This window comes from Ictalurus furcatus, chromosome 27, assembly GCF_023375685.1.
Source record: "Ictalurus furcatus strain D&B chromosome 27, Billie_1.0, whole genome shotgun sequence".
Lineage (NCBI taxonomy): Eukaryota > Metazoa > Chordata > Actinopteri > Siluriformes > Ictaluridae > Ictalurus > Ictalurus furcatus.
The window spans coordinates 1,874,020-1,895,408 of record NC_071281.1 but is presented as its reverse complement, the minus strand read 5'-3'; the positions used below and the strand labels follow the sequence as shown (position 1 = coordinate 1,895,408).

Below are 21,389 nucleotides of genomic sequence, written 5' to 3'. Positions count from 1 at the left end.
GGGAATTTTACCACCACAGACAAATAAGGCATGGATCTCTTCGGGTTTATTTCCTTATTACCATCGGGTCTCACATACTGTACGACGGCGTTATTAATGGCGCTTCTATAAGCGAAACATTACTAAAGCGAGGTAGGGAAAAGGGGAGGGGCTTCCAGGCGTGTCGATTCATATCAGAGAGCTAAAAAAAAAAAAACACCTACACAGCTGTACGGAATTTTTGCGTTCCTACTTTGATTGGATAAAATGATGGTAATCTGATCTCTTCGACAGTAACAGTAATGACGTCTCCCCCAGATCTTCTCGAGTCCATATTCAGGCAGTTCCTTCTCTCAGTCAGGTCTGATCTCAGAGAGAGAGAGAGAGAGAGAACTCCTGTCTACCTAAGAGAACGTGTCGAGACCGGAGGCACTCCGGGTGTTAAGCCCGCCCCGTCCCGTCCCCCCGTGAGCCGCTAATAGCGAGAGCATCGAGCTGCAGCCCGAAGCTTCGGCCACGTCGTACGGCGTCTGACCGTGGTTGTTCAGTCTTCTCAAACTTGCGTTGCATCTGAAAGGATAAAAAAAAAAAAAAAAGGAGTGAAACTCCAGCACAGCATCACAAATGCACTTTCAATAAGCGGCATTATTTAACATAGTTAATAGTGCTGCTGTAGACAGCCCCATAGCGTGCAGTGTCACAATGCATCAACACTATAACAACACAGTATATTAGACGTCGCCGTACGATGACCTAAACGGCTAAATTCTCACCCGAGCAGGATCTCCGCGCTCCTCAAGCCCTTGGTCCCCAAAGCCGCAGCCTCGTGCAGGGCGCCGTTATTCGACCTGCACAGCCATGTTTAGAATTCCTCAACATTTAATAAGCAGCTACACGGAGACCTACGTTTGAGTTTACATAATGAGACGTTGGTCCAGGTTACCAAAAACACCAGAGTGTAAGAGTTCATTTCTAGCAGTATGTAACCACGCATATCTGCATTATAGATGTCTCACACACACACACACACACACCAAGAGGTGCGTCTTGTGCTACAAGATCATGTAGGTTAAATGTAATGTAGTGGTGTAACAGACATTAATTGTATCTCTATATGTTTATCTGTTTCTGTGGGCGTGGCCTAGAAATGTACAGGAGACTGTTCTATTATTATTAATAATAATATTATTCAATTTAGTTTGCACCTGCCCACGATATTTTCAACAAATTTACTTGGTTCTATTTCCTCAAAAAACAAATAGTAGCTTAATTTAAAAATGTCCTGGACTCTGACCAGGCAGTTACTAAGGATGAATACTTTAACGAATTTCTACGTTAACGAATACGTTTGTGCCGCGAGCTCTGCGTTTGCTCCTGATAACAGCAATGACCTTCGTTCGCGACCTGGAGATGGCGCCATCCCGATATACTAATATAGCATTCTTTCTAGAGTGTATCATTACATCATGATCATCATACGGCTTGAAAACAGGATCGGATACTCACGGCCCTGAGAGCTGGTCAACATCTGCACCTTTCTGCACCAGCAGCGGGATGACATCGCAGTGCCCGTTTAGTACCGCGGCAACCAAAGGTGGACGCTCATCGCTGTCCAGGCATGACGGGTTGGCACCCTGAAGACACACGTTATCCTCAATATACTCTAATAACTGATGTGTTCGACGTGTTAGAATTTGCTGTGTGGGTGTGGAGTGGTACGATTTAGAGCGTTCTTGCCTCGTCCAAGAGCTGCTCCAGGACTGCGATTCGGCCCCGCCCCTCCGGCCCCACGTCCTTCAGCAGCAAGCTGTCTTTGTACGCCTGTGAAAAAAAATTCAACCACATTGTGATATTTGATGAAAGTGTATGAGTGAATGTGTTTGAGAGAGAGAGAGAGAGAGAAGTACTAACAGGTGGTCGCTCAGCTGTGATTGTAGCGTAGCTCTTCTTCCGGTTCCGAGCACTCGGTCCAGACGCCGTGGAGGTTAGCTTGGTCCTCCCCTCCGTAACATCGCTGAGGTTGAGTTTCTCACACGACGATCCGTTCAGCTGCCCTGCTGGAGAAGACTAAACTCACACACACACACACACACACACACACACACACACACACAAAACACATGTACAACATTTTGGAGCCCCTCCAATGACACGAACAATGTGTGCGGATACACACAGATCCAGATAGATCGTCAGAAAACGACTGCAGTAAGGTACGCGGTTACCCTGGATCTGTCTGGAGACGCCAAGATGAAGTTAACACGCAGACTGACTTCATAGCTGTCCTCTTCAATCACAGCAGAGATCAGCTGGAAAGCAGAAATAAAAAACAAATATAAGCATATGTAAGTAACTGTTAGTGAGAGATACACACACACACACACACACACACAAATAGTATGTGCTGGATCAAGTGCTATCTTATAACCTGCCAAGCAATGAAGGTGGAATCCCTTTACATTTTGTGGGGTTTTTTTTGGTAACGTTAGACAGAAACTAAAAAAAGTTGTACATGTCGGCACTTTTGACCGGTTGCGTACATTTTGCAAAGAAAAGCTCCAAAAATAAAGACGTGTTAACTCAGAGACGTGAAACGCGTGAGTCGGGATGCGTTCGGGTCTCACCCTGCCCATCCGCGGTTCTCCGACCAGTGCTCTGAACTCGCTGTTGTTTTGCGTGTAACTGCGCAGGTGAGCGCAGATGTGATCCAGCTGTTTCCTCCAGAATCCTATTACACACACAGCATTACAAAGAGCTGTATGACATGTAGAACACACTGTGTATCATATCCCAGCCTTTGTGAAATGTGGATTAGGGGTAATCAGCTTTTCCAGGGGCTCGAAATCACTAGCACCCTTCGATCATATCAGGCAAATAGTATATATTTACGTGTAAAACATGTTAGATGGTGTGTGTTACCTCGTCCAGGGCTGACAGCTGTGAGTAAAGGTTTCCTGTCACTCATCTGCCCCTGTCTGCTAAGCTCCGCCTCTCTCTGCTGGCTCCGCTTCTGCAGGTCAGCGCTGGAGGGGTAGAAGAGGCCAGCAGTCTGGGTCTGCGCATCCACACGCCTCGCCGTGCTCGCCGCCGGAGCACGACGTGCAGATGCACTCTAGAGAGAGATTTGGCCAAACGATTTTTTATTTTAGAAACGATGAAACCAATAAAGCTAGCAAATCCTTGTTCGCTTTCCCAGCAAAGCACGTGAGCATGTACGGCTAGTCTGTACTGCTAGTCATGTCTCATTTTCCTCCATATATCACGTGGACGTTATACCTGCTCAGGTTCCAGCGCGTCCTCTGGTGCACCCGGCTGCACGCTACAGGCGGACCCTCGGGACGGACCTTCCAGGAACACGCCGCAGCTCCCGCAGAAGCTAGCATACGGGTGACTGCTAGCTCCGCATTTAGAACAGGTCAGACACTTAGCCGCGTGGCCCGACTGAGCAAAAAGAACACAAACACAAAACAGAGAGAACAAAAGCGTCTGGCGAGGGAACGACTGTGCATAGCTGCTAGAATGAAAGTGGTATGGACATTCTACAATGTTAAAAATTATAAACGGATATACAAATGACATGTCTGTCAAAATGGAGGAATAAAACACTTCTTGGTCGGCGTTCTCACCTTGGCGCCGCACCAGTCGCAGAATCGAGCGTCCGAGTGGTTCGCTCGGTTACATTTGGAGCACGGGACCGCCTTGCCTCCCGACAAAGGTAGAGGAGGAGCGCGCTGTCCGCTCAACACCGGCTAGAACACGGAGGATCAGATACAGAATGATATGCGAGTCCAATCTGTCTGATTCTTCGTTTATAACCTAAACACGGTTAACTCACGAATGAACTATGAATACTCTTACGCTGTCGGCTTGAGACAATCTGGTCTCACAGGTCACGCAGTAGGTGATGTGGGCGGGGTTTCCTGTGCCGCATGATGGACAGATCAGTTTGCCCTACGAGACAGGAAAGAGGTCAGAGAATGGGTTGCGTTGTTGTTGGTAACAGAGTGTACGAGGATAACGTGTGTGTGTGTGTGTGTGTGTATGTGTTTGGTCTTGTCTACCTGCAGCCTCAGGCTGGCCTGTGGTTGAAGCTGCGGGGAAATAGGAGCCTCACACACCACACACGAGGACGTGTTCACCGGAACCATGCTCTTACACTGCATACACAGGATCATCTGGAATAACACACACACACACACACACACACACACACACACAGTATATACGCACCATTAGTGGCGCTTTACTTTACACACATATATACATACACTTGGGTATATAAGGTTGCGCGTACCTGTCCCCCCTCAGTAGGGGGCAGTCTCTGTCCCGGTATAGGAGGCACCGGAGCACCGCAGTGCAGGCAGAATCGGGCGAAGGGATCCGAGGGCCGATGGCTCAAACACTTAAAGCACCTGCACACTCAGAGAGAGTAATGCAAGACATTACAGACTGCCTCGAGGCAGATTCCACTCCAAGGTACGTGTTAGAACAAACTCACCCCCCCCCCCCAAAAAAAAAATCCTGACCTGACATTCAATCAGTTATAGCATGGCAGAGGCAGCGGGACATAAAGAACCATCTCTGAACATCTCTGAACCGTACTTATCGTTCAGAAAGACATCTGTCTAGACCAGTGTTTCTCAATCAGGGGACCCCTAGTGGTCCGTGGCGTAATTACAGGGGGTCAAATATATAACATATATAACAAATAATAAATAATAAATCTATATTTGTTAAATGTATCAGAATATATTCAAATACATCATACGCCCATCAAATGTGAGAACAGTTTAAGACATGTTTTAAAATGAACCAATTTGGTTATTGGCATGCGTTCACAAACATCACGTTAGCTGAGCTGACGATCGTTCTTGATGGATTTATTTTAAATTTATTTACAAATGAAAATTTGCTAAAAAAAACGACAAGTGTTAGACAAGTTCAGGTGTCGCACTGACGGACAAAATAAACAAAAGATAATTCAGAGAGTCGTGTTGTTGCATAAAGAAATATCACTCAAAGGTAACGAGGCCGTTACACTGAAAAACAATCAGTGTGCCAGCATTAAATATCTCACACGCTCTTTCATCGGTTAACTGCTGTATATGGAATTACAGTATAGATATACATGAGAACAGAATTTTTTTTGTTGACCATCGGTAGACCATTCCTTCTTTACTCCCCCTCCGTGTCCACTGAACCGCCGTGTCATAAAATGTCATCGCATTTCTTTTTCCTCGAATCATCGTCACGCTTTCTTTCTCTCACCTGAGGAAGTCTGTTTCTCTCTGAAGGCGAGCGATCTGTGTGCTGTTGAGGTTTTTCAGCAAGCCGTCCCCATCCCCTGCGCTCTGAAAAGTAATAAAGTTCTATCCATACAACGAATTAACACAATGGTTTTTTTTAAATAAGCATTTAAAGGGATAGTTCACCCAAAAATGAGAATTCCGTCATCAGTTACTCACCTTCCTGTCGTTCCAAACCCATAAGACTTTCCTTCATCTTCCGAACACGAACGAAGACATTTTTATTGAAACCTTTATTGATTTCTGTCCCTCTGCTTACAGTCCATGTAACCAAAAAGTCCATAAAAGCTCCAAAAAGTCCATAAATGCATCGTAAAAGTAATCCACGTGACTCCAGTGGTTTCATATAAAATGTTATGACGCGATTCGAATGCTCTGTGTGCGCAAAAAAAAAACCCTAAAATGAAGTCTTCCGTGAGAGCGGACAAAAAAAACACAAACAAAAAAAAGCAAGTTGAAATCTGCAGACACCTCTGTTATAAAAATGTCTTCATTCATGTTCGGAAGATGAAGGAAAGTCTTATGGGTTTGGAACGACATGAAGGTGAGTAACTGATGACGGAATTTTCATTTTTGGGTGAACTGTCGCTTTAACCTAAAGTGGAAATGACCTAAAGTGGCACGTGAGTGAACGGCAGTCAAATAATACGGTCATAATGGTTTAAGACCTGCCCTGCGATGGACTGGCACCCTGTCCAGGGTGTACCCCGCCTTGTGCCCCATGCTTCCTGGAATAGGCTCCAGGTTCCCCCGCGACCCTGAATAGGAGTAAGCAGTTGAAGATGGATGGATGGATGGATATATGGTTTAAGACCAGTTCATCCAACTGAATTTACTCACAGCAGGTGTTTCTACACTGTTCTATGGTAAGTAAAGAACACTCCGTGTGGTGCTGTTTTAAGGAAATAATCAACGACAGGATGATCTGATGCATCCAAGACGAAAGCAGAGATACTGTTACTACCCCGAAGTTTATTATTGTCCAATAACAGCACATCCAAAAGTGTTCTACTCCTCTTATACCACAACAATGTGTCAATTCTCATTTATTAAAGAATGACATTTTGTACCGTTTATCCATCCATTTTCCATACACAGGGTAGCAGGGGAGCCTGGAACCTATCCCATGGGACTCGGGGCACAATGCGGAGGACACCCTGGACAGTTTTGTCGACCCACCTCAGGGCACAATCGCACACACATTGTACCTTTGATCTATTTACAGTTATGTTTAAAAAAACAGTTACTTCCTGTTATCACTTAAATTACAGGAGCTATAAACAGTCGTTCCTTCCATCAAACATGATGAAACTGGTGTAAGTGAGGTTTGAGTGAAGCACTTGAGGGAACGCCCGAACCACACGGATTTCAGTTTGTGCTCCGAGTGAGAGACCCTTACACAGGTCAATCTTACCTGTGGGCGTTTTGTGGGCGGGGCTACAGGTGCGCTCGGTAAGCGTTGAGACAGAAAACGAGGGCCTTTGTTTTTTCGAGTGCTCCGTGCTTCTTTGTTGGAAACGTCTAACACACCAAAGAAAACGTGTAAAGACGAGTCAGCAGATATTCCTTCTATTCAGGAATTTTTTTTTTTTTTTAAAAAGTAAATAGAATTACAACGCATTGTTTATATTAACGTTAACTATAGAAGCATTACAACGACTGTATTGATATAAACCTGTGATTTGCTTTGCAGCTGGAACTATTGTCAAGAGCTGCAGTTAGAGAAAATTAATCAACACCTTCTGACCAACTGAGAATTCAGCAGCGGTGTGGTGTAATAATCAGTAATGACTGAATGGCTGTACCTAAATATTTTGTAGAAGCGTCTCCAGGACTGTTCAGCCCCTCCTGTGGTACATTCAGAAAAGCACCGTGTTAAATACATCCGCTATTATGTGAAATGATCATCTCTTATAATAATATGTCTTTAATCACTGGTTAAAATACAAGAGTAACACAGACGTCACTTTGCGCCAAATCCTCTCTGGGGTACTCTTGATTGTTGTCTGATGGTTCTTGTAGCTCAGAGGGCACGTGATCTACGACGAAGACCTTCGTAACAACGGCGCTCTGTCTTCCATCACTGCGGAAGGAGAGAAACAAGACAACTGTAATACTGATGCACCAACAATTACAATTAAATTACAACCAACAACGTACAATTAAAGGAGCGGTTTGCAATTATTATTATTATTATTATTATTATTATTATTATTATTTTAGAGTGACCATCAAGAAGAACAGCAATTGCAGTAAAAACACTGACAAGCTTTTCTAATTCCTCCCCGTACCTAAACCCACCCCCTCTGTTGAGCTGCTCTGTTCCAACTAAGAGAAGAGCTCATTTCAGGGCCAGAAAACTGTCAACAGAAGCTGAAATAAAGAAGCGTGCCCTCTACCACTACATGACAATGTTGTAAATCACATCATCAGGTTTTTTTTTGGCTAAGCCTTCTATGAAATGACATTCTTTTATGAGATCCCTTAATCAGTTTTTAGGGAAAAGAAGTAAACTGAAGCCTGGAATAAAGAAACTAGCCTCATCCATTACATGACGAAATTGGGAGTCATCTTTGAAATCACTGTATATAAGTATTAGAGGTCGCTTAATCATTAGTTTTGGGGGAAAAGAAGAAAACTGAAGCCGCTCTTTTGCAGCTGGGGGGTGGAGCTAATTTCAGGGCCAGAATGCACTCAGAAAACAAACAAACAAACAAACAAACAAGGTCAATAATACAAAAATAGAGTGAAACAATATATGAAAGGCATCTACATATTTATATGTTTCATACAGGTCTATAAATGTTATAAACTTTTGGTATGAATGTTACGAATTGCACCTTTAAACCCCAGACAGAACTGCAGACAGAATTCATTCCTCACATGCGTGTTCACGCTTTATTTACAAAATGAAGCTTTATTTCTAATTCCAGACCAGTATAATAAACAATTATATTCTGTGTTATTATGAACATGTGTTCTTTTGTCTTGGAAGCTGAGTTAAGCCCTAATTTTGTGTTTTCTCAGCATGATTACTATTATTATTACTATTATTATCATCATTATTATTTATATCACAGCACCTGGTCACAGCCATGGCCCTGACGTGCACTTTGCCACTGGGTAAGCGAATGGGTTCAGTGTATCTCAGTGTGCTGCTGCCCCCAAGCCCTGGCTTTCGCAGCAACTCCGGTTTAGTGCCATCCAGTGTGTAGAAAATACTCACATCAGGGGTGTCTGAAATGTAAGGGGAAAAAAAAGACCACAGATGTGTTTCAAACTGTTTTGCAGACCTGAGTCGAATTCTCTTTATTATCTCTTACACACTGGAACAATGACAAACTAACTTGAGGCCCATTTTTAAAAGTATAGCTCTGAGGTAAATTTGAACTTTAGCTTCAAATTCTTCACCCAAGGATCAAAGGAAGTAAAAAAAAAAAAAAAACAACAACTCTTCAATTTACTCAACAAATATGAGAAGGATTTACACACTGATTTTCGATACATTAGTTATATTTTAGTCACATCAGTGCTTCTTTCAGCAAGGAACATGAGAAGACATTAGCTAAAGCTAGCCAAGAACAGCATTATTAGCATTAACATCTTATCATAGCTAGCATGAGTCACACTCATATGCTAATCGCTTGCGCTCCACCTTTGCCTAAGGAGAAGGTTTAGCTAATTGGCTAACATTAACGTCTTATATTTAACTAAGTTAGCATGTTTTCTTTGCTAATAAAAGATTAGACTAGCATGGATTCCACTAGCTAACATATTTGACTAAGCAGCAAGTCAAATTCTAGCTAATAGTAAATACTGTTTATGTGTAGGATCTTTTACTTCTGATTAATTCATTAACAAACTACGTAGCATTAGTCATGTATACGAGTAACAAGACAAAAACGTTACTTTTCCAGATGAAAACTGGAAAGTTAAAGGCATACTTTTGACTTTTCACTTGAGTACATTTGTTCTGGATGCTTCCACTTTTAACCGAGTAAGATTCAGACTCAGCTATACTTTCACATAAGTATGATTTCTCAGTACTTTTCCCACCTCTGCTGCTAATAAAGTTATTATCAGCAGAAACAGAACATCCCATAAATAAAAAAGCACGAAGGATTCAACGAAGGTGAAATGCGGTAAGGGAAGTCGACATGATGATGTCATGTAGAAACCGTGAGCCTGAACCCACCTGACTTGATCTCGATGGGCGTATTGGTGTCTATTTCATGCTTGGCTTTTCCAGGAGTTGGGATCCGAATGGGAATTATGAATGGAGCCACAATGGAACCTGCAGTCATCCTGAAGCTTTTAGATCACAGGTATATGGGGGAAATGACAGATTTGGTCACCCAGTGTTTACCTAGGATTCAAATATAATGACAGATTGACCAGTTAGGAATATTAACCATTTGATTAACTACTCAGTGGTTAAGGTTCTGAGTTATTGAGCAGAAGCTTGGGGGTTCTAAGCCCCAGCATTGCCAAACTGCCGCTATTGGGCCCTTGACCAAGACCCTTAACGCTATCTGCTCCAAGGCCACCTAAAAGGCTGGGAACAAACTTGGGAAGTAAATCAACATCTCAGAGCAGTCACTTGGAGTAATAGCTTTTGGCCGTTTTGGTTCCCATTGGACATACTGGGTTCTACTCAGGGTCTAGAAGAATAGTTCTTTAACCAACGACTACAAGATGATTACAAGGTGGTATGGCAGCAGTTTTTCCAGCTTGAGGATAGACCCCGGATCCACTGACCACTTTGACCAGGAGAAAGCGGTTACTGGAGATGAATGAATGAATGAATGAAAATGTAAACCATAGCATGTACTCAATCCTAGTCTGTATAGGCTTCTACTTTAGTCTTAAGATTTGACTTGGATGTTGATTTGTATTGTAGCATTTCAATCCACATGCAGTGCGTTTATATAGGAATAAATATGGTGGCATGCAATCCATTTTAACCATGCATCTCAATCAATAACGGTAATATATTAGAGAAGCTTTTACCTGGTATCCAATGACGCCGCACTCATCAACTCGGCTACACAGCAACACGCGCTCTTATTGGTCAAACGTAGCCCATAGCAACCCACAACTAGCGTTATTATTGGCTAATCTCGTCATACAGCAAGATTATGTCATATTTAATATTTCTTTTGTTTAAACTTCGTGAGGCAAATTTCATTTATAAAAATCTGACCTTGGGCAAATTTCTTACTAAAAGTGGAATGTTTACAACAGAGTAACGTGTGAATAGTCTTGTAGCAGGTTACATTTTTGACCTGAATTTTTATTTTTTAAAGCCACAAAAATTTTTTTTCTTCAACCGATAGCAAATGAAAATTCTTTGGGGGGAAAAAATACGATTAGAAACCCAAAAAGAAAGCAACGAACACGAGTTTTGTACAGGCAATATGACAGCCACCTATATCATGAACCCGGAAGGACCCACGCCACACGCTGCAAAAACCAAACAAACCAAAACGCGTTATTCCTTTCCCACCGGTACCCATTAAAATCCCGCCTCCTTCATGATGATTGGCTAAACTCTCATTTTGGACTACAACTCCGCGGTACGATTCGCTAGTGTTTCAGTCTTCATATCAGGAGGCATAGTTTGTCTTAAGAAAACGGGCGGAGAAGAAAAAAACAAAAAACCACGCTGCTGTGTTGTAGTGTTTTTGAGTAGTTTTGCTGGCGTATTGCTGGTTTTAACTCGTACTTCTGTGAAACACGAACAATGACAGATGTTAAGGTGAAAAAGGAGTCCACAGATGTTGTGGATATCGAAAACAGGTAAGTCGGGTGGTTTATTAGTTATATCTAAGTATATCTATATCTAGTTTAGAAGTGATATTATTCATTGTGGAAACCCATGAGAGATCTCTTGGTCAATGGAAATGAGCTATTATATTATATAACATTATACACAGTGTTAAGGTAAGGTTGATGGATCTCATATGTCTTCCTGTTTCCTGTGTAAATGCATTGACATGCAGTATGTGACAGGGTGTTAATGTGTGCATGATGCTTGTGTGTGCATTCAGAATAAAGGAGCTGTGTCAGCAGTTTCCACAAGGAATCACAGACCAGGTCATCCAGAATGACATGCCGCACGTGGAGGCTCAGCAGAGGGCCATGGCCATCAACCGGCTCCTGTCTGTGGTAATCGTCTGACAATCACTTCACACTTAGTGCTTACTGTATCAGGTACACGCATTCTCGGGTCTTATTAAGAGGACACCGAACCGTAAAGGTATGCAGTTATTACAGTCAGACTACAGAGCGTGTCTGAAACATCAGTCAGTGTTGTGAAAGCGCAACAGGATTATTTAAGCCTACAGTAGATGACGACGACGATGATGTTCATGTCACGCGGTCACGGATTTGTCTCACCTCAAGCTGGTAATTTGGTAATGAACGTCGCCTAAGTGGCAGACCCAGGGATGCGTTAGTAAATCCTGGGCTCCCACACACAGACTTGGTTTATGGAATAAAGTGCACAATAGATGTGTGTGTATACAGGCCAAGTGTACCTAATAAATAGGCAAAGGGGTGTAAATGGGCTTTTGTTTTAATCTGGTGTAGTATGTATATGTAAATGGTCTGTCGACTCTTATTCACACAGGGCCAGTTGGATCTCCTCAGAAACAGCAATGGGTTGCTGTACCGGTTGAAGGACACTCAGTCAGCAAGGTACGTCCACTCTTCACAAAACAGCATGTTGTCCAGGCTCAGCGGGACTTTTTTGGGGAGGGGGAATGAATTTTATAATGATCTTTTTAACTACGACTATACAGGGACTGTATATGAGATTTTATATATATATATATATATATATATATATATATATATATATATATATATATATATATATATATATACAGCCAGGAAAAATAAAATAAAAAGCAATTAGAATTTTGTCTGTGTTTTTATTTTCAAGTAAAATGAAGGGCTCCGACAACCAGGAGAAGCTTGTTTACCAGATCATCGAGGATGCGGGGAATAAAGGTGGGATGAATTAAATCCTGTCTGAAGTTCTTGACACCAGGGAAACGATCTGCATTTATTCATTTGAGCACGCGAGAGGGAGAGAGAGAGAGAGAGAGAGAGAGAGAGGGGGCGCTCTAGTGATTTTGTTTTGTGTCTTTGCAGGAATATGGAGTAGGGACATCCGCTATAAAAGCAACCTCCCCCTGACCGAGATCAACAAAATCCTGAAGAACCTCGAGAGCAAGAAGCTGATCAAAGCCGTGAAGTCCGTCGCAGTGAGTTGATCGATAAGATTTAGCGTTTTCAAGAGTTCCCGGAGGAAAACCTTCAAACGTTTTTAACAACGAATTGTTGTGTCCAGGCCTCAAAGAAGAAGGTGTACATGCTGTATAACCTGCAGCCGGACCGCTCGGTTACAGGAGGAGCGTGGTACAGCGATCAGGACTTCGAGTCGGAGTTCGTGGAGGTCCTCAACCAGCAGTGCTTCAAATTCCTTCAGAGTAAGGTTAGGAACGTTTGCGAACATGCCCCTAGAATCTGTGTGGAAACAACCTGAGTAAGAAAAGAATAATTAGGACAAGTGAGTCATGGCCAGTGATGCGTTACGTGTATTCGATTGTATTGCGTTTGTATCCCTGAGATGAGGTGAAGGTGTAACCTTAAGAGGAACCAGACTCCGAAATGGAGCCCGTCCTCTTCTAGGATAGTGGGATTATAAATCCTTACCCTACACAGGTGTAGAAGAGTAAAGATAAACAGTAGGAAGTGTGTATTTTTTTTTGTTTTTTTGTAAGTGCAAATCTGTGCGTGTACACTCCAGGCAGAAGCAGCGAGGGACAGTAAGCAGAGTCCTATGGTGCAGAGAAACAGCTCGTTCGCCACCTCGTACGAAGTCTGGAAGTACATCTGCGAGTTGGGAATTAGCAAGGCATGGCATACACGTACAACTTCTGCCACTTTATGTCAGTGAGCGTTGCTGTTGGTTAGCGATTAAAGTTCCAAAATGTGCTGTGCTGTAGGTGGATCTGTCTATGGAGGACATCGAGACCATCCTGAACACGCTGATCTATGACGGAAAGGTGGAGATGACCATCATCGCGGCGAAAGAGGGGACAGTAGGGTGTGTGGACGGGCAGATGAAGCTTTACAGGGGTGTGAACTCCATCATCCAGCCAACAGGCCTGGTCAAAACGCCCTGTGGACTCTGTCCGGTAAATGCTGCAGTTACATTTACAGCCAGCGAATACCCCCAAAAGAGTGAAAACAGACCAAATGTCGGACAGCGATTTACACCAGCTAGAGGTGCCAATATTTACGGGTTTAACTGTAGCGTATACGATCTTCAAGAACTTGCTATGGCGATACGGAAGACATCAGAAATCTGTCTCTTTTTTTTTTCCCCTCAACTCTCCGGTCCAGTCGACATTCACCAGGCAGAGATGATGTTCAATCCGACCAATTCACCGAAGGGGAAAGGACGCCAGGCGTCCATTTGCCTGTGAGCGAATAGAAAACAAGTGGGCGGGGCTGGGGTCCTTTTGGTTGGGGGCGGAAAAAAAAAAACCTTGAAAAAAGGAGCTGCTCATTATTAAGTAGCAGTGTCACCAGTCTTCTGCAACAGCGTTTTAGTATGACGTTGCTTGGCGCGCAAAAATATTGGCACCTTTGCGATTCCAAAACAAGGTTGTGCTTGCCCCGATAGTCTGTAAAACACCCTGACCTCACCAAGAACATCCAGCACTTAATGCTTGCCTAAACATTTTGAATGCAAAATTCTCAAATGACTGTTGAGGAAGTGATGTGACTTTTTTTTTTTCTCCCTACCCCTCTGTTCTTCCAGGTGTTTGATGACTGCCACGAAGGCGGGGAAATATCTCCATCCACTTGCATATACATGGGAGAGTGGCTAGACTTTTGACCTTTTCTTTTTCTTCGTTTGTATGCTTTTTTTTTTTTTTCTCTGTGGAGAAAGTGTAATATATTTTTGTGCAAGAATTTGATGCAACAGATGATGTTTTAATTTATATTGAACAATAATAGGCTTGATACAGTATATTTGAAATGAATGGGCGAGAAGAAGAAGAAGAAAAGGAAGCAACAGCAGCTGTACCATGTACCTCTGCACTCGGATCTCGATGTCCCTTTCTAAGTTTTTTTTTTTTCTTCCCTTTTCTCCTTAAAATGAAATATTCTGATGCACGGGATACAGCATTACAAATACACAACTGATTTATGGTTTGTAAATGAGCAACACACATTTCCCCTGGATCTGCGCTCATTCAATGAAATCAATAAAATGCCGTTTTAGTTTTTAGAAAAGACGTGAACGCAGTACAAACTGTAAAGTTTGTGGATTTCTGGTAATAAAGAACAGGCTTGAAACGAACCCTGACTTGTAAACTGTCCTCCATTGTCCATAACTGGGAAAATGTTATTAAGTGACTTACCACGTAAGCGTTAGGACCAATGTTTATCCTCGTCATCATCATCATTCCCCTGATGATTTTCCTGGTAGCAACGGCTTGAGATCAGCGGAGACTTCTTTATCCCCAGCTCCTCCTGGGGCATGCTTGCCCAGATGTTCTCAACCCGACTGTGAGATATAATCTGTCCGACGTGTCCTGCGTCTGTCCCCGAGGTCTTAGACAAATCTAGCGTGAGCCGTGCGAGTCGGGGGTCAGGTTCGGATGGTACCAAGAGCATAACGGAAACCTAAAAGCTTTCCTCGACTACTGTTTCATTTAGCTTTTGTACCTTTTAATACCTTTTAATGTTTGCCCTTCACCTAGAGCCGTGGACGTAGATATAGTGTATCGTTTAACGTACATAAATGGATCAGGATTTGTTTTGATCGTGCACTACAGGCACATTTCTAAGGTACAGAAGGTATATATTTAAGGATGACACCAGAACAGACACTAATGTGCTTATAGTGTCACCCAGTCACGTTATTTCTGGTCATGCCAATAAAAGATGCTCGTGTTTACTTGTAGGTGTCATTTCCCGCCTTCCAGCATCACCCTCTGCGTGACCATGGAAACCAGTGCACGGGTGCTTAGCAACGTGTAGGGGAAGAGGGGGAGGAGGAGAATAGATGAGTGACGAGGCGCGCAGGCCAGGACAGGAGAGGATCGCTTCATCACGGAATCGTTAAAAATATAGGCTATCTATCCACGATCGACGGAAGGTCATACCAGCGATTAAAAAGCAACTCGAAGCGGATAAAATATAAACGCGGTTTGCTGAGGTTTTTCCCGACATTGCAGAAGCCTGCGTCACGAGGAGAAAAAAAATAAGTCAGTAAGGCTGAATTGCTGAGATGAAATTCGTGGCGATTGTGGCGGGGGCCGGAGCGATCGCTTTTCTCGGCGCGCTGGTGTGCATCGTGGCGAGCGTGTACTCGCGCTCCCCGGCCGCCGCCCTGCAGACTCTCGCGGCCGCCAACGGGACCGCGTCCCCGGTCCCGTCGGGCTCGCTGGGAGCTCTGTACGGCGCCGACGCGAGCGAACGGCAATCTTTGGATGGGGCGGGCCGCGAAACGCCGCTCCTGGGCGAGCTGAGCGCCGGAGCCAGCCCGCAGCGCTTCACCTTCAGCCGCCTCCTGTGTTCGCCCGTACCGCCCGGGGAATGCACGATGAAGCGCCGGAGACGCGACAAAGAGGAGGAACAGCAGGCTGAATACGAGGATGAAGACTGGAACGCCCTGAGCGCGACCGCCGAGGAGCTCCGGCGCACCGTGGCGCTACAGAGCGAACAGATCGCCGCCGACCGCAAGACCATCGACGAGCTTACCGGCAAACTCGCCGAGTGCGAGAGCGCGCTGCTGGATGAGCGCAGCGTGGCGGAGCGCGGAGCCGCGGCATCATGGCCCGCACGACGCCGCCTCATGGCCGGGGATGGCGTGCGGGAATCCACCGCGGCACAACTGTACACCGCCCGGGCTGTCGAGGAGCTCGAGAGAGCCATCCTCCAGCTCAAAGACCGCATCGAGAAGCTCGAGGTCAGAGATTTCTATATAACTATAATTCTATAGCTTAAAATTCTATATTAGTATAATCATAATACTCTTACATATCTCAAACTATTTCCACACATTTCTAAATGATTTTAATGCTCTACTGGGCCTATACAAGCCTACATTAGTATCTTACCACATTGCTGTACTATTCTATATTATGTATACATGTAGCCATGTACAAGATGAAAAAAAAAAAAACACCCTAGATATTAAGTCACAAAAAATATTTGATAAACATTTTAGGGATGATTGAGTTCGTCTCTCCAACAGAACCATTAAAACCGACTTTGGGAAATTTTTAGAAACGCCTAAGATCCTTCCAAACACACTTCACACTCCTTCATCCTGTAGTGTGAAAGAGTAATGATGCACAATCACACTATTATTGTCTGGGTGTCACCCTGAAGAGGACCAGGTTTCTTCCTCATGACGTCTCAGGGAGTTTTTCCTCCGGATCGAGATCTAAACCCAGATCCGGATTCCTGTGTGACAAGGTCCGGTGTTAAAAGGGCTTTATAAATCAAATGGCAATATTTGGATCTCAGAGGAACAGTAGTGTTAATAAGAAAGCCCAAAGATTCTTCGATTTCTTGGAGTAACTAGGATATGGGACATAAAGTTTAGTTTAGAACTAAACAAGTCTCCAAAACTTCAACATGATATAAAATTAGTGCATTCTCTCTCTCTCGCTCTCTCGCTCTCTCCCTCTGCACTATAAAAGGCCTTGGTGGGGGAAAAACACATGCATAAATTATAAGTGTGTGTGTGTGTGTGTGAGCTATCACCTTGTCTACACGGTTATATTCATCAGCCAAGCCAAACTGATATTGATTCATTTCCTGGCTTTCACTTACTGTATGATCCATTAGTCCTGGACAGGATTAAGTTCCAGTTATTACAGTGGATTTGATCCAATTTTCAATTCAGATGAATTGCACTTATCTCCCCCATCAGTCCAGCTGAAATGCAGAAATCCTGTTCCATGACTAACAGACCATATAATCATTAAATAACACTATATAATGATTAGAATGCTATCTCCTCTGCTCAGCAGATCATCTCTCTCTCTCTCTCTTTCTCTCTGTGTGTGTTTGCCATTCAGCTGGAGATGGTGCCTGCTCTGCTGAACCACTCGGAGGTGGCAGCAGGCTCCACAGGCATGTGGCCGGCGTTGGGCCAGCCTGGTGGGCGGGTGGAGGATGTTGGCGGAGAGCTGGTGCAGAAGGTAAAGCAGCTGGAGGAGGAGAGGAAGAACCTACGCAAGGAGACACAGAATCACCACCAGCACATCGACAAGGGCATCAACACTCTGCAGGAGCGCGTCTCAGATCTGGAGCAAAGTGAGGATTTGAGCTGGGGTTTTACATTTAGAGGGGCTGTTCTGGTCGGTCATTCTCCCTTTGATGTTTAACGTTGTGGACTGTCCACGATTCAAATGAGTTCCTTTTATCACTTAGGTTATAGCAGCTAGAAACAGACATCCCCTCGTTCCCTCACCAGCACCTCTCATATTACTGAGAAACCAGAAAGTGTACACTTCTCTATCCTGAAGACTTGGCCATTCCACGACATTTAAACGTTTCCCTTTAAACCACTCCGGTGTAGCTTTAGAAGTATGTTTAGGATCATTGTCCTGCTGGAATGTGAACCTCCATCCCAGTCTCAAATCTCTGGCAGACTGAAACAGGTTTTTCCCTCAAGAATTGCCTTGTATTTAATGCCATCCATCTTTCCTTCAATCCTGACCAGTTTTCCAGTCCCTGCTGATGAAAAGCAGCCCCACAGCGTCATGCTGCCGCCACCATGCTTCACTGCGGGTATGGTGTTCTTGGGGTGATGGGACGTGTTGTGTTTTGCGCCACACATGATGGCTAATTTAGTCTCATCTGACCAAAGAACCTTCTTGCGTGTGTTTGGGGAGTCTGCCACGTTGTGTTTGGTGAACTTCAGGCACTGTAGAAACCTGTGGTTTGCCTGGTAGCCAGATCTACTGTCAGAGCTGCGGAAAACTAATCAACCCCTTCTGACCGATCAGGTTTGAGAATTCAGTAATGCTCTGGCATAATGACCCAGATCCATAATGCCATTTGGTGATGATGCGAGATCTATGTATTTCTTGATATGTTCTCGCGACAAAATGTGACTCGTTTATGCCCGATGATGAGCAAAAACCTAAGTCCTAAACGCGTCAATTTTGTTCCCTGTGTCTGCGTGCTACATTGCGATACTCTAATGCAGCAAGGAGCAGAATATACAGCAGAGAACTCTTCAGCGAGTACTTAAATCAAACAGCAGTACATTATACTTGCTGAGGTACATCGTTTGGAACTCCTTCGGCACTGCTGACTCGCTCATATTTTTCCCCCTCACAGGTTTTATAGGTCGGAGTTACCCACAGGGCTACAAGCTCTCCTTCCCCATGCGGACCAACTACATGTACGGCTTGGTGAGACGGAACATTCCGGAGATGTACGCCTTCACGGCTTGCGTGTGGTTGAAGGCGACCGAAAGCGGGATCGGGACACCGTTCTCATACGCCGTGGACAAGCAGCCCAACGAGCTCGTCCTTCTGCAAGGCGTCCATAATCCAGCCGAGCTGCTTATTAACGCTAAGGTGGGACACGTGAACAAGACATGGCTTTGCTTTTAGTTAAAATGAGTGGTAAAGAATAAGTGTCCTAAAGTTTATTGCTTGAACCTTTGAATAATGTCATAACATGATATCCCCCCTCGACTGTAGGTGGCACAGCTGCCCCTGTCGTTCCCTCCTGGCACTTGGCAGCACGTGTGTGTGACCTGGACTCTACGTGATGGCGTCTGGAAGGCCTATCAGGGCGGCAAGCTAAAGGGGCGGGGTGAAGGGCTGTCAGCATGGCATCCAATCATGGCAGGCGGTGTGCTGGTTCTGGGACAAGAACAGGTGAGTTGGACTGGGGGGTAAGAGGGGTCCTGGAGTTTAATTATACTATAAATATATGTGGTGGTCTGGGAAAGCCCATTGGCTGTGGCTGAAAAATATTTTAGTTTTTCTGTTACTTCTACTATATTTGGCCAAATATAATTTACCAAAACAACATCTCACTTTGACTGTGACTAAGAGCAGTCAAAACAGCTAACTGATATTTACAGTATCACAGTGAATATCAAGCTGTGATCATTTTATGTAGCTGTGTGTCAAAGTGAAACAGATATAAGCCTAATCAATGCGGTTCGCAATCAGATACCTGCTGTGCGAAATTCCTGTGACGGTCCTGCATCCGTACATCATCATCCAAACGGAGAAGAGCGCTTACGCGCTCTGTATGGACGACAAGTTTTAAAAAGACACGAATAGCAGTAAGGTGGTTAGAATGTATGCCTCGCACTTCCTGGGTTGGGAGTTCGAATCCCGCCTCCGCCCTGTGTGTACAGAGCTTGCATGTTCTCCCAGTGCCTCAGGGGTTTCCTCCCCGAGTCCAAAGACCTGCAGGGCTGATTGACATTTCCAAATTGTCCGTAGTGTGTAAACGTGTATCCGATCGGTTGGCACCACGTCTAGGGTGTCCCCTGCCTCGTGCCCCGAGTTCCCGTCGAGGCTCCAGGCTCCCCGCGACCCTCTGTGTAGGATAAGTAGTACAGAAAATGGATGGATGGAATAGCAGTAAATGTGGTAAACAGAAGTGAACGAATTCGCGATTACTTCCTCGCTGACACGTGGCGTGAAGAGAAGACGAAAAGGCTGGTGAGTGACTTTTACCTCAGGTGATGAGAGCCTCAGGGATGTGGATGATGCTGGTAATCAAAGTGAGATCGGATTTTCCGTGATGAACTCTTCAAGTAGATTAGGCTATAAAACGTAGAGGGTCATTTTTCCGTGGGAGTGGGAACCAAACATTGAAAAGCGACCTTCTCTTGTTTCACAGTCTGTTCGTACACACCTCCGCTAACACGTCGATGACAGTTTTCCGTTTTCGTCACTGATGAAATGAAAGCTTTTCTTGGAACTGGAGAAATTCAATCCAGGTTAAAAGATTCAATTAGTCGTCTGCGATATTTCAGTAAACCTGTGCGACTCCTCTTCTCCTGTGCTTCAGGACACGCCGGGCGGACAGTTCGATGCCTCCCAGGCTCTGGTGGGTGAGCTGTCTCTGTTTAACCTGTGGGACCGCGTGCTCTCGCCGGCTGAGATCGGCACCGTGGCAGCCTGTGGAGAACCTGTGCTGCTGGGGAACGTGGCGTCATGGACGGATCGAGAGGTGGATGTTTTCGGAGGAGCCACCAAGGAGCCTGTAGACCCCTGCTCCAGTGACGCTGGACCCCAGAAATGATGGATGTCGCTTTTTGAGAAGTCGGAGAGGGAAGCTGAAATGTCGGAGTGTGTTTAGTGGGAATGGTCACTGTGGTAGTACATTCATGATCGCATTAGTATTCTCTCTTCTCTGTGTGTGTGTGTGTGTGTGTGTGTGTGTGTGTGTGGATCTGCAGAGCCAATGACTGGAACTGCTAAGTGCTTAAAAGCCACTGTGTATCTTCCTGTGTCTCGTGCGTGTAATCTTCTTCTAGCGGGTGTGTGACCCTCGTGTCGTTTCCGCACTCATCCATTTTCACGCATTTCTCTCTAAGATCGATATTTTCCTTCCTTCCTGTCTATGCCTACTGTGTTCTTTGACAGCGTAACTGTGATTGTAGTGGCCTTTACTTAACATTCACTGCACTCTTACTAAAGCAAACGTCTGATGTTGACGTTATCGCTCTCAGACCTTGCGTCATTTTCTTCTGTTGTTTCACGTCTGTCAAACTTTTTTTTTTTTTTATCACGTTGCGTCTTTTCTTCTTCTAATAATAATAATAATAATAATTTTTACACCAGAGTATTCATGTTGTTTTTTATTGTTGTTTCTTTAATAAATAAATCGGTTGACTTTGACTTTCTGTTGCTTATTTAATAATAAATACTTTATCTGCCTGTATAATTGACACAAATGTTTATATGAATAATTCATATCACTTTAAATTCTTAATTATAGTAGAAGTTCTATACATGTCTGTATATATATATATATGTATAGATAAATATTGATTATTATTAGTGCTAGAATCATCTCCCTTTT

At 44.2% G+C, this 21,389-nt stretch overlaps 3 protein-coding genes across 8 annotated transcripts; 2 read left to right on the top strand and 1 right to left on the bottom strand.

Annotated features, from left to right (window-relative positions):
- Positions 1 to 31: 31 nt before the first annotated feature.
- dzank1 (double zinc ribbon and ankyrin repeat domains 1) lies at positions 32 to 10,577 on the bottom strand. 6 transcript variants are annotated; one of them, XM_053616616.1, is made up of 20 exons: positions 10,296 to 10,577; positions 9,481 to 9,651; positions 8,369 to 8,522; positions 7,248 to 7,368; positions 7,091 to 7,133; positions 6,700 to 6,806; positions 5,248 to 5,330; positions 4,274 to 4,391; positions 4,041 to 4,154; positions 3,838 to 3,930; positions 3,606 to 3,728; positions 3,256 to 3,420; positions 2,899 to 3,091; positions 2,520 to 2,707; positions 2,205 to 2,288; positions 1,891 to 2,046; positions 1,717 to 1,800; positions 1,486 to 1,613; positions 753 to 827; positions 32 to 549 (listed from the first exon to the last, which is right to left on the bottom strand). In XM_053616616.1, the coding sequence occupies exons 2-20, from the start codon at positions 9,587 to 9,589 to the stop codon at positions 384 to 386; spliced, it is 2,304 nt and encodes a 767-aa protein (XP_053472591.1). In that variant the 5' UTR covers positions 9,590 to 9,651; positions 10,296 to 10,577; the 3' UTR covers positions 32 to 383. The 6 variants fall into 6 exon arrangements, with proteins under 6 accessions (XP_053472591.1, XP_053472594.1, XP_053472592.1 ...); XM_053616619.1 differs by having other exon boundaries at positions 2,604 to 2,707; XM_053616617.1 differs by lacking the exon at positions 10,296 to 10,577 and adding an exon at positions 10,117 to 10,265.
- A 309-nt stretch (positions 10,578 to 10,886) lies between these two features.
- polr3f (polymerase (RNA) III (DNA directed) polypeptide F) lies at positions 10,887 to 14,673 on the top strand. Its single transcript, XM_053616625.1, has 9 exons — positions 10,887 to 11,084; positions 11,336 to 11,453; positions 11,917 to 11,984; positions 12,232 to 12,299; positions 12,444 to 12,556; positions 12,643 to 12,786; positions 13,102 to 13,209; positions 13,301 to 13,492; positions 14,122 to 14,673. Exons 1-9 carry the CDS (start codon positions 11,029 to 11,031, stop codon positions 14,197 to 14,199), a joined length of 945 nt encoding a protein of 314 aa, XP_053472600.1. The 5' UTR covers positions 10,887 to 11,028; the 3' UTR covers positions 14,200 to 14,673.
- A 553-nt stretch (positions 14,674 to 15,226) lies between these two features.
- Positions 15,227 to 21,205, top strand: nptxrb (neuronal pentraxin receptor b). The gene is made up of 5 exons (XM_053616624.1): positions 15,227 to 16,281; positions 17,402 to 17,639; positions 18,672 to 18,913; positions 19,040 to 19,219; positions 20,373 to 21,205. Exons 1-5 carry the CDS (start codon positions 15,601 to 15,603, stop codon positions 20,604 to 20,606), a joined length of 1,575 nt encoding a protein of 524 aa, XP_053472599.1. The 5' UTR covers positions 15,227 to 15,600; the 3' UTR covers positions 20,607 to 21,205.
- The last annotated feature ends 184 nt before the right edge of the window (positions 21,206 to 21,389 follow it).

Bases quoted from the DNA above. Each gene is read 5' to 3' on its own strand.
- dzank1 (XM_053616616.1), bottom strand. From the start codon at position 9,589: ATGACTGCAGGTTCCATTGTGGCTCCATTCATAATTCCCATTCGGATC. The intron at 7,369-8,368 runs GTGCTGTGATAT...CTCCTTCCGCAG, and splicing joins AGGGCCATGGCTGTGACCAG to TGATGGAAGACAGAGCGCCG. The intron at 5,331-6,699 runs GTAAGATTGACC...ATTACTTTTCAG, and splicing joins CGCCCACAAAACGCCCACAG to AGCGCAGGGGATGGGGACGG.
- polr3f (XM_053616625.1), top strand. From the start codon at position 11,029: ATGACAGATGTTAAGGTGAAAAAGGAGTCCACAGATGTTGTGGATATC. The intron at 11,454-11,916 runs GTAATCGTCTGA...TTATTCACACAG, and splicing joins TCAACCGGCTCCTGTCTGTG to GGCCAGTTGGATCTCCTCAG. The intron at 11,985-12,231 runs GTACGTCCACTC...TTTATTTTCAAG, and splicing joins AAGGACACTCAGTCAGCAAG to TAAAATGAAGGGCTCCGACA.
- nptxrb (XM_053616624.1), top strand. From the start codon at position 15,601: ATGAAATTCGTGGCGATTGTGGCGGGGGCCGGAGCGATCGCTTTTCTC. The intron at 17,640-18,671 runs GTGAGGATTTGA...TCCCCCTCACAG, and splicing joins CGTCTCAGATCTGGAGCAAA to GTTTTATAGGTCGGAGTTAC. The intron at 18,914-19,039 runs GTGGGACACGTG...CCTCGACTGTAG, and splicing joins AGCTGCTTATTAACGCTAAG to GTGGCACAGCTGCCCCTGTC.